Source organism: Peromyscus californicus, unplaced genomic scaffold (assembly GCF_007827085.1).
Source record: "Peromyscus californicus insignis strain IS unplaced genomic scaffold, ASM782708v3 Scaffold_4__1_contigs__length_199733344, whole genome shotgun sequence".
NCBI lineage: Eukaryota > Metazoa > Chordata > Mammalia > Rodentia > Cricetidae > Peromyscus > Peromyscus californicus.
Genome location: NW_026294562.1, coordinates 93,250,003 through 93,262,794, shown reverse-complemented (window position 1 = coordinate 93,262,794; position 12,792 = coordinate 93,250,003). Strand labels below are relative to the sequence as shown.

The 12,792-nt window shown below is 36.6% G+C and overlaps 1 protein-coding gene across 8 annotated transcripts in view; it reads right to left on the bottom strand.

The window, feature by feature from the left end:
• Sbf2 (SET binding factor 2) overlaps positions 1-12,792 on the bottom strand; it is a 359,732-nt gene that overhangs the window by 159,142 nt on the left and 187,798 nt on the right. For all 8 annotated transcript variants that reach the window (XM_052713085.1, XM_052713088.1, XM_052713089.1 and 5 more), the window contains 3 exons: positions 6,382-6,514; positions 4,288-4,396; positions 1,443-1,556 (listed from right to left, as the gene is read on the bottom strand). In XM_052713085.1, coding sequence (XP_052569045.1) covers positions 1,443-1,556; positions 4,288-4,396; positions 6,382-6,514 — 356 coding nt within the window. The remainder of the gene's footprint in view (positions 1-1,442; positions 1,557-4,287; positions 4,397-6,381; positions 6,515-12,792) is intronic.

Genomic DNA, 12,792 nt, shown 5'->3' with positions numbered 1-12,792 from the left:
ATGCAGTACAAAAGGACTTATAATGTTGAGAGATGTCTTTTATGTTCAAACACAGAGCAGAGAATGACTCAATGACTCAAACACTAATTTTTCAGCTACTGATATATTCACATGCAATCAATCCGATTACATAGTTAATATTTTTCTTTAAAATTATTTAAAATTATTCACCTTTTGAAATGTGGTGGTATCTGAGATGATACTATCTTTGGAATCACAAGTCTTATACATTATACCAAAACAAAACCCTGGGCATGGTGGTTCACACTTTTAATTCCAGTTCTGAGGATTTAGAGACTAGAGGGTCCCTCAGGCTTGCCAGCCAGCCAGCCCAGCCTACTTGGCAAGTTCCAGACTAAGAAGAGGCCCTGTCTCAAACAATAAGGTGGCTGGCACCTGAGGAATGACAGCTAAGATTATCCTCTGGCCTCCATATGTGCACACAAACACTAATGTTTTGTTTGTTTTTTAATCAACAAAATCAACAAAAATAGCATAACAAAAATTATTAAACTTGTTTCAATGTGAAAAACCTAGGCCACAAGATTTTTAAAACCTTGACTGCATGGAATGTTATTTACTGCTTCGATTACTCATATATTTACAAACTAAAAACACGAACTAGACATCCTGTTTTTTGTAGATAGCACATTTACAAAAGAGATGATGTGCCAAGAATGAGGCTGGGGACCAGAAGCTAACAACTCCTAATAGAAAATATTTAAGAGAATACGACTTTTTTTTTTTTTTTTTTTTTTTTTTGGTTTTTCAAGACAGGGTTTCTCTGTAGCTTTGGAGCCTGTCCTGGACTAACTCTGTAGACCAGGCTAGCCTCGAACTCACAGAGATCCACCTGGCTCTGCCTCCCGAGTGCTGGGATTAAAGGCGTGCGCCACCACCACCCGGCTTTTTTTTTTTTTTTTTTTTTTTTTTTTTTTTTTTTAAAGATAGGGTTTCTCTGTGTAGCCCTGGCTTCCAAATGGGTGTGCACCACCATACCGGGCAGGAATCATACATTTTTGAGGCAAAATTTTATCTTATTTCCACAGTATTTGGTACACAGTATCTACTGTATAAATATACTGAATGAGAAGCAAATATAACTACCTAGTAAATGAAGGATTCTCCTCTAATAGCTATAAAAGAATATATTTGTTTCAAAGATAGGACTCTTTAAGATAATTACACCTGTAATATGGTATGGTGGCACATACCTTTAATCCCAACACCCGGGAGGCAGAGGCAGATAAAATCAAGGTCAGCCTGGTCTACATAGCAAGTGTCAGACCAATATAGTGAAAGAATGTCTCAACATAATATATGTGTGTACGTGTAAACATACATACATCATACATATATAATTATAGACCATGTCTTTTAATTCCAGTTATCTCAGTTTCAAGTTTAAATCAAGAAAAGTGACCATGAATAAAGTGGCATACCAAAGAAAGCGCTGCTTGAGTCTGATGAAGAAGTGGCTCCGGAAGAGAAGAGAGGTGAATGCATTCAGGAATTTTAATAGTGCCTCCATCCAAATCTGCTATGATTACATCTAACTGAAAAAGATTTCAAAAATTAACTATAATTCATAAAATGTATTTGTTACTAAACAAATTAATTGGCCATGGCTAACTCAACCTGAGAAAAACTAATTGAGGAAGAGGTTCTTGGCTAATCGCAGTAAGAGTTCTAGGTTTAGAACTTCCTCATTACTTTACATTTCCCAAATTCCTATGAAATTAGGCATTGTACATGAGTACACTTCTGCCATTAAAGGATGAAAAAATGGTATGTGCACTTTTTGGCCCTTCAAGAAAGGAGTGTTATAGGGCTCTTCTATGTTTTCAATCTTCTTTCCATGGGGAGAAACTATGAATTGGCAGCAGTCAAGCATTAATCATCCAGATGGTGGCACTACCTGAGGGGATTGTAATAGAAAAAGCAGGAAGGAAGGAGCATTGGATGGTAAATGATTCCATGGAGCAAACTACTCAGGCACATTGAAGAATTTCTATGAAGTGCTATGTGTTAATAAATTTCCATGTTAACTGAGCTATTGCATTTGAATTCTATAAGAATCAATAAACAAAGTAATGTATATCAAACAATTATTGTTTAGATGCAAAACCCAGCTTGGAGCAGTGATGCCCACCTGAAATTCCAGCACTTGGGAGGCAGAAGGGTGAATTCAAGGCCATCCCCAGCTTTGTAGTGAGTTCAGGTTTGTGATCAGCTTGTGATACATTAGACCCTGTCTCAAAATCAAGACTAAAACAGACAAAAACAATACCCCAAACCTTATTTGTAGTATTTTAAAAGATATTTAAAAATAACTTACAGAAATATTTTGATGATGTGCTTATAATTCATTCTAATTTATTCATTAAAACGTTAAATCTACAACTGGCAACATTTGGTTTGTCCTATCTTTATATTTAGTACTACTAAAATTATTTACAAATTATATGGGGCCTAATGTTTTAATAAACATGCTTAGTAGCTTACATATTTTTATATGATGATACCAAAGTTAAACAGAACTAGATATTAAATACAATGTTAAGAGGATTGATTGGTATACACGTGAGGGTCTTGTCTACTCTTTCAATAGTGTCAATGACATCTCTGATGTGGTTCCAGCTGCAGTTGCTGTGTGAGGAGCACCAAAACTTTCTTCTCTGCTGGCATTTAGAACAGAAGCAGTGTTACAAAGTCTTGTGGATTACAGATGTCACAGAACAAAATCCTTTTGGTAAAGAAATTTTCTTATACTCCCTGAAAAGTGCCACATAATCTGCTCCCTACACTCCAGTCATAGTGCTTCAGAGTACACTCCTCATCTCACATTAGAAATCCTAGTCCATTACTTGGCAGCTCTTACATCTGGGAACATACCCAGCAGAAATTTGTTTCTGTATCCATTATATCTATGGATGCTATTTAAATGTTTTATAGCTACAAACAACCACCACCACTTTCTCCTTCCTCCATATGACAGTCCTTAAATATTGATGTTTAATTATTAAATAGTATCAAATTATCATCTGAGACAATTTCCTCAAAGAACTGCAGTTTCTAAACTTTTGATTCTGATGTCCTCTGATGCACACTGTTATAGTCCTACTAGGAGCATGACATCCAAAATCAAACACACTCTTTTTGAACGAGCTTGAGCTTCTCTTTAGTCACATGGATTAGGAATTTGGTGGGGGCTCATACTGAATCTGAGTTCCACTAAATTTAAACTCTCTGCAAACTATTTTATTCTTGATAATTTTCAGGTATTCTATATTGGCAGATCTCATTTTAAAACACTAATAAATTAAGCATTGGGAAGAAAATTATGAATAAAAATTAATTATTAATCCTTATCATCTACAGCAGTGGTTCTTAACCTGTGGGTTATGACCCTGTTGGGGGTTGAACAACCATTTCATGGGGGGTTGTCTAACATTCAGAAAACACAGATATTTACATTACGATTTATAATAGTAGCAAAATTACAGTTACGAAGTGGCGACGAAAATAATTTTATGGTTGGGGGTCACCATAACATGAGGAACTGCATTAAAGGGCTGTAGCATTAGGAAGGTTGAGAACTATTGATCTACAGGAATATAGAATTCCTCATATGAGGTATACAGTAAGATAAAAATGATCTACTACACAAGGGTTATTTTAAAGTGAGGCACAGTGGCACATGCTAGCACTTACTCAGATGGCTTAAGTTGGAGGACTGTTGTGAGCTCAGGAGTTAGAGGCTAGCCTAGGCCACACAGCAAGACCCTGTCTTTTTTGTTTTATAACTGATTAGTTAATTAATTAATCAATGTTTGTAAGAGAGATGGGGCGGGGCGACACATATGCCACGGTACATGTATGGAGGTCAGACGACAACTTCCAGGAGTTGATTCATCCCTTCCTCCTTGTTTGAGGCAGGATTTCTCTTATTTCTGCTGCACTGCTCACATGAGGCTAGCTGACCTTCCAGGTGACTCTCCACTCTGCTGAAATCCCAAACATCACTGCAAATAAACTTAGGTGAAGAGCCTGAGCCATCTCCCCTGTGTAAAGCCATCTTATTCATAAATATATGAATGAATAAATTCTTTAAAACTCTCATACTTGCAAAATTAAATATATTTATATTTCTTGATGTTGTTTTCCTTCTACTCTGTCTTTTCTATGGAAAATGTACCATATTCTGAAAACAATAATGATTTGAAACCTTTTAACACTCAAATACAAAAGACTCAAGATCTGGACATTTTAGAGTTGGATACTTACAAGCTCATGAACATCAGTTTTAAAGATGGAGTGGACTCCAATAATGAAAGGAGTTGGAGAACTCAAAACTTCTAGCAGCTGAGCAGGAAGAATGGGAATATAAGGGTAACTGAAAATAATAAAAATATTTTATTTATGTTATTTTCCCACAATGTGAACACATTTCCCTTTATTTCTATGCAGTCTGAACTATTAAAATGTACTTATTAATTATCTGAGAATTTCATACCATTTATTGTGATCATATTCACTGACTCATCTCCAATTCCTCCCAGTAAACCTCCACCATCCTATGCCACCCCCAGCTTTGTCTTTTTAAATTTTTATTAATTATTATTTTAATAAAATTTATCACATTATTTTATTAAAATAAGTTTTATTATTTTAATAAAATAAAATCATTTTTATTTATTAATTATTTGAACTTCATACAATGTATTTCTATCATAGTCATTACCACTCCTCTCAGATTCACTCTACCTCCTTACCTGCCAACTCTGTGTTCTTTTTTTTTTTCAGTCTGAATTTAAATTTATTTATATTTAGAAATTATCAAGTAGGCCTGGTGTGGTGGTGTCAGCATTTAAGCCTAGTATTTGGGAGGCAGAGGTAGGTAGATCTCTGTGAATTCATGGCTGGCTTGGTCTACATACTAAGTTCTAGACCAATCAGGGCTAGGTCTGCATATGAATTCACAGGAGTTGTGACAGCATGTACAAAGCCTGTGCAAGCCCAAGCCAGACCAAATACCACATGGAGATGGGAACCAGGCATCAATCCTACCTCTAGCTGTGGAGCTATTAGCAATTGTTAGCTGCTAGGAAAGGGAGACGGTTTTCTCTGTAACTGTAACTCGTAAGTCAACATCCTCCAGTGGAAGACCACACATCCAAGATTATTTGGGCAGCACAAATTGGCCTTGAAAGTTTTATTTATTTATTTTTAAGGATACAAAATTGGGTGGGTAGGGAAGGAGAATGGATCTGGGAAGTGGTTAGGGATGAGGATATGATCAAAACATGAATGGAACTCTCAAAGTACTAATACAATTTTTTTTAAAGCACTCAAGAACTTAAAAGAAATCAATTTTATTGGCACGATTATTAACACAAAAGTTCTGAAAGGAATAATTTTCAAAACCTCCATGTGTGAGATAGGATCACAGATATAAAACACAAAGTAACTGGAACCCAGGTAGTGGCTGGCCTCCTCCTTCCTCCCCAAATGCATGCTGGTTTAAAGCACTTTTCCTCATGCAGACCCGATACCAAATGGGAGCTCTGACAGGACCACCACTCTCAAGGCAATGTAATGACTTGTCTAATTACACTATGCTTGATGCTCACATTCAATAAACAAATAGAGCAAACATTTTTACAAAAACTCCAGAGGGTTTTTTTTTCCAAAATTTTCCAAAAGTTAAATCTAAAATTTTACCTAGTGTTCATGAACTTAAGTTTCTGGGACATTATGATTAGTAAATTAAACCAGAGTAAAATATTCTACCTATAATATGACCTGCCATCATGGTTTATACTTTTAAAAACTGTTTTAAAATTTTTATTGTGGATAATATTTAATATATCCCTTAAAAATAAGTGGGAAATTTATAATGAAGCTCCATTTAATCTAGGTTTGACAGTTACCAATGTATAGCCATGCATGGCCACTGACTTTTGTTTTATTCTCTATGTTAATGTAAAGTAACTTCACATCATTTATATACAAATAATTTAAGAGGTGTATAAAACAGATAAGGACTCTTCATTAACAGAATTCCAATAGCTCCTAAAAACGAATACACTAGTATCAAATAGCACTAACTAAAGAATTTTACCAGTATTGAAAGATAATTAAATATTGCTAATAATATTATTCAAAGTAAATTAAATATTTTTCACTAAATTAATCAACACTCAGTCATGTACATCTTGGAAAAGTCCCAATTCTAAACTAGATTTTATTAGAATCATAACTCTCTAACGTCATATAACAAACCTCTGTGGTTCAAAGCAATTGGGTCATGACATTTTGATTTATCAACAAGTATTGCACAATGTGGGAATAAATAAAATTACCAAGTGAAAACTTCACCTGTATTTAAGAGGAAACATTAAAGATTCCAGGGCTCTACAGGCATCACTAAGTCTCTGGAAACTTGCTGAATGGAAGAGAACCTTATTTTCTGTAAGAACCGCACAGAAGAGGTTGAGGACATTTTGAATTCCTGAAAACACAAGAACAAAGAAAGGCTTACTTAACACAACAAATTGTACTGTATTGCCACCAACCACAGATTGTCTGTGACAAAGAAACAAAAGGAATATTCGGGGGGTCTCCAAAGGGAAATACTTGATTAACTTTACCTATAAACCTATAGGTACCCACCTGTCTTCCTGGATGTCTATTCTTTACACCACTGTGATACTCAATGATCACATGAGCTGTTTGGTAATTTACTACTACCTTCTTCACTTCATCTTCAAGGTCTGTATTTAAGTTCCCGTTAAAGAAGTTGGCATTAGTTTTTGTTCTCCTTTAGAGCCTATTTGTCTGCTGTTACAACAGTCAAGTGTTTCAAGATGACATTTGAGTAGCCAATCATCAAATATATAACAGTGGGATGATAAGGTCATAATAGAGGTAACAAATTCCTACCATCTAGTAGGACAATGTGGCTGTCCTAGTATTGTACAATGCATTACATATTTGTGATGATGTAGTCGTAACAAAACTATGGCTAGTCGTATGAAAACATAGCACACAATTCGGTAAAGTGAATAATGTGATCAATGGCTATATGATTGGTCTATGTATTTACTATACCACAGTTTTGTTTGTATTCTGTATTCCTTCTACTTACAAAGAAAACTCTAAATTGTGTTATGCTAGCAGCAGCCTCACACATTTTATATTTACTTACATGTCTTATATATTACATCTGTGATTCTTGATTGCATCATTTTCTCCTGTGCTTGATTTAATCTCATATTACTTTGCACATGTGGCCCTCAGTTTAATAGGCTATGCTATCTGTCTGTTTTCATTGTATAGCCTAGATATGTAGCAGGCTATATGATCTAAGATGTGGAAGGACATATGTTGGAGGATATCTGTCCAATGACCCATTTCTTAGAAGATATTTTTGCTATTCTTTGACATAACTATATGAGGTGAGCAGCTAATCTGCTGTTCACTCCTGTTGCCTCACCACAGGACCAGAGCAATGGAGCCAGCCAACCATGGTGTGAAATCTCTTAAAATAAACGTTTCCTTTTTAAGTTGGTGTGGCTGAAAGTATTTTGTCACACTAACCAAATGCTCACTTACAAACATGGTTTTCTATCTTTTCCCTTGAGAATCTGTTGTTGTGGAATATTAGTTTAAGGTGTGTTACATTCGCTTATACTGTGGATTATTTGTTTAATGATGCAAAGATGCGTGGCATTCTTTTATGTTGTATTTGTTTAACTCTGTAAAGCTGTACTACTTTGCCTGCCTAAAACACCTGATTGGTCTAATAAAGAGTTGAACGGCCAATAGCTAGGCAGGAGAGAGAAACAGGTGGAGCTGGAAGGCGAGAGAATAAATAAGAGTGAGAAAAAGAGAAGAAGAGGAAGACATCAGGGGCCAGCCACACAGCCACACAGCCAGCCAAAGAGTAAGAAGGAAAGTAAGATATATAGAATAAAGAGGGGTAAAAAGCCCAGAGGCAAAATGTAGTTAAAGAGAAATGGGATAATTTAAGTTAGAAAAGCTGGCTAGAAGCAAGCCAATCTAAGGCTGGGCATTCATAAGTAAGAATAGATCTCTGGGCTGGAGAGATGGCTCAGCCGTTAAAGGCTAGGCTCACAACCAAAAATATAAGAATAGATCTCTGTGTGTTTATTTGGGATATGGGTGGTGGGCCCCCAAAGAGTAAAAAAAAAAAATTACAAAGTCTGTAGATCATTACACCTTTAGTTTGGTACTAAATCTATTCTAGATTTAGACAACAGGAATTCTTTTGACTTAGTTTCTTGTCCTTAAAGCATGAACTCTTTTCTGCCCCTTCTTCTTCCAAGTTCATGCTTCTGGCTGAATGCAACAATCCAGGCTCCAGTGTGAAAACTGCAGGAGTCCAGAGTGCTGGCAACTTCTGATGAGAACTAATACTAAAGACCAAGTCTTAAACTGCCAGGATGTATACTGGATAATTTCCACATAAGTGTCTTTCCTCATAGCCCACTTCTGCCTATAGGAAACATACATAGATATACAAACATACATATATTATTAGCACACATATACCCACATAAAGATATAAATACTTTTTTTTCTCCCCAAAACAGAGTTCCTCTGTGTAGCTTTGCGCCTTTCCTGGAACTCACACTGTAGCCCAGGTTGGCCTTGAGCTCACAGAGATCCACCTGCCTCTGCCTCCTGAGGACTGGGATTAAAGGTGTGCATCACCACCGCCCAGTCTATAAATACTTTTGAGAATGAGTTTACATCATTACTTTCAATCCCAACTTATTCTTAATTTCCTTTATTACTTTAACTCATATGTGTTATGTGTCTTTCTCCACTGAAAACACTGTATCCTAATAACATCAAAGCATTTCTTTCCTTCTTTCTTTTGGTTTTTTAAGACAGGATTTCTCTGTGTAGTCCTGGCTGTCTTGGAATCCACTCTGTAGACTAGGCTGGTTTCAATCTCACAGAAATTGCCTGCCTCTGCCTATGAGTATCAAAGTATTTGTTTATTTGCTAAATTCTACTATCTATATTATAGTTCCAGAATTGTCTTAGCAACTGCAACTCAACAAAACCAACCAACCAAACAAACAAACACAAACAAAAAACCCACCACACATTACAAAGGAGTTCAATATTTCCTATTCTCTAATCAAACATGTCTCATATTGAACTCACATAATCAAACACATGAAGTGTTCCAGTTCAGACAATGGTTTGGGAATCCACTAAAAATCTATGACTAAAGCTTGGTCCAAGGATGGCACCAGGGGGAGGTGGTGGAACACTTTGGAGGTGGGGCCTATTGGGAGAACCTTAGAAACAAGTCACTGAAAGGGACTGTGAGGCCTTACATGTCCTGTCTCTCTGCTTCTAGTTTAAGGTGTCATCACTTCCTTCTCACACATACTGCTAGGCCCTCACTGGTGCCATGAGGTGACACTATGAGCTAAGCAAACCTTTTTCTATTAGAGTTAGTTGCTTCAGGTACTTCATTTTAATAATTCAAAGGCATTTTTTCTCATTTATATGGACAAATACCTGACAAGCAATTTAAGGGGGAAAAAGTTCTTTCTGGGTTTCAATTAGTGTCAAAGGATCATTCTGTCATGGAAGGGAAGACACAATGCCAGGCAGAGAAGGCAAGGCAGCAGTATCAGGAAGCTGACTGATCATACTGCATCTATAGATAGGAAATACTGAGAACAGGGAGTAGGCCCAAATGACTCCTGCCTTCAGCAAGCTATATCTCCACCAAAGCCCCACAACTTTCTCTAACAGTGCTACCTGCTAGACACCAAGGACTCTAACATAGAGCCTACAGTGGGTATTTCACATTAAACCACCACCATAACTAATGCCTTTATAAATATGTTACTTTATTATTTTTATCTTTATACAAATTGATTGAACTAATTTTGTTTCCTGAATATGTTAAGACATAAACATTCTTCAAGAAGTCAAAACTGTATGGTGGTGTATTTAGAGAGAAGCATCATTTCCCCCTCAATTAATAGTATTTTGTCAGTGTCAATTCCTGATTTGAGTATGTGTGTGTGCATATGGAAGCCAGAAGATAACCTTGGATATCATTCCTTAAGAGCTCTCCACCTTGTGTTTGAGACAGGGTTACTCACTGACCTGGAGCTAGACCAGTAGGCAAGGCTGGCTGGCCAGTGAGCCCATCTACCTGTCTCCACATTACCAGTGCTGAGATTACAAGTACATACTACCACACTCAGTTTTTCTTGTGTGGAGCCCAAGAATTGAAAACACTTTACTAACTAAGCTGTCTCCACAGCCCCCAATTCCTACTTTCTACAATGTACTATGACTATGTAAAATGTTATAATTGGGGGAAAGGTAACTGTTTATGTACAAAGACTATTTTTATTAATGTGGTTATTTCTTGTGAATCCAATTATTTCTAAAAAGATCTATCTGAGCATTTGTGGCCACACACAGAGTAATGCACCACTGTAATTCTAGCTACTTGGAGGCACTATCAGGAGGATTACAAACTCAAAGCTATCTATCCAGGACAACTTAGTTGGACCCTGTCTCAAAACAAGGGGGTGGGGAGATAGGGGTACAGTTCTGTAGTAAAGTACTTGCCTAGCATGCATGCACAAGGTAAGACCCTGAGCTCAATTCTTAATACAGTAAAACAAACGACAAAAATTATGGATGCATTAGTTTCTTAGGTTGCTGTAGTACACTAGCACAAACTTAGTCACCACGAATGTATTAGCTTCTGAAGCCAGAAGTCCTACTTTTGTTTAGGTTACTATTTTCTAACTTTTTCTCCCACATTCTTTGGCTCTTGGTTGCCTTTTATTTCAAAGATGCTAATGGCTACTTAACAGTCTCACATGGTATTATTCTGACATCAATCTTCTGTCTCTTCTCCTTCATCTTGTAAAAGTCCTTGTCATTACACTGAGCTGAGGTGATAGTGCACGGAGAAGTGACCTTGAGCAGGATTTTGAAGGATGAACATTAGCAGGGCAACAAGATTTTTTTCAAAAGAATCTAGGGAAGAACCTGTCCCTTCCTGAACTTCATTTTCTCTCACAACAATAACAATGATCTGTTCACACATAAGATTCATAAGAAAACAGGATGTACATGGTATCATGGAGTGTGGATCAGGTCTGTATTCAGTTATGAGAATTAGACTGGTGAAACAACACCAACACCACCCACAATGATCTGTTTACACATAAGATTCATAAGAAAACAGGATGTACATGGTATCATGGAGTGTGGATCAGGTATGTATTCAGTTATGAGAATTAGACTGGTGAAACAACACTAACACCACCCAGTTTATCTTCTCAAGGTGAGATGGTCAGACATGGTCTGCGTGTCATAATTGAGCACTTAGTAAGGGACGATACTATGATATTCTAAAGGGTAAAATTTTCTTTACCCAAAAAAGGTATAGTAAAATACAACCTGCTCACACTCACGTTCCATATTTCTAGTATTAAGTGTTTTAAATTTTACATTAGTAATCTCGAATTTTAAGGTGTTACACTGATTTCTATTCCCAAGTAGCAATATTTGTTGCTGGGTTCATAGCTATGGTTACTTAGAAAATAAATGTTTTATGTGGTGATATGTTGTGTACCATACTAAACTTGCCTGAGGATCAGAGGACAGAGTCAGCCACTAGATTAGACATAGAGATCAGGCAGTGGTGGCTCACACTTTTAATCCTAGCACTTGAGATTTCATGTCTTTGCTTAGGAAGCACACATGCCTTTAATTCCAGGAGGTAATATGGCATGGCAGAGAAAGGTATATAAGGCATAAGGAAGCAGGAACTCACTCTCTTTAGGCTGAGGATTTCATAGAGGTAAGAATTAGTGGCTGGCTGTTCTGCTTCTCTGATCTTTCAGCTTTCACCCTGACATCGGGCTCTGGGTTTTTTGTTTGTTTGTTTTTTGTTTTTAAATAAAAAACATCTAATATTTGAACAACAGTTTTAAGCTATGACCAGATGTCTACTTGAGCCTGAATAGTTTCCTAGTCTGCTGATGTCTATTCCTATCTAATGCTGCACAGTAACAGTAAAGGAGACAGAATGGAAAACAGTCTGATGATATTTTCTACTGAATAGTAAATATATATCAATAGAACACCATGTCTCAGCTTTCAAAGGGTAAACTGAGGAACAGAAGGACATACTTTTTAAAAAATTGTAGTTTATCACGTATCTATGTATATTCATACAATGTATGTAGGAGTGTGCACAAACATGCCATGATTCACATGAGGAGATCAGAGGACCAGTCTGTGGAACTAGTTCTCTCTTTTCACCTTTATGTGCTTTTGAGGATGGAAATCAGGTCAGCAACCATGTACAAAAGTATGTTCCCCCGTTTACCATCTCACAATCCCAGAAGGCCATACTCTAGAGACAGGATGTATTCTGGAAAGCCTTGCTTTCCTTTCTGGTCAGTTCATTGCAGGGAAAAGTTTAATATTAGTTAAGGCTTAGTCATGAGGATTTATCATTTAACTGACCAATATTTATTAATTGTCTATTTTCTCTACATATCAGATTATAACAGTGACTTATTAGACTTCTGAGATGTGACAGAAAATGCTAAATTCTTGGGGATGGAGATAAATATAAGGTAGACTCTTAGAAGTTCACAGTTCGGTGAGGATAGCAAATTGATAGTTAAAACACAAAAAATACTAACATATATAATATGTAGGACAGCATAGAAAAAAGGGCAATTAATCCTCCTGCCATTT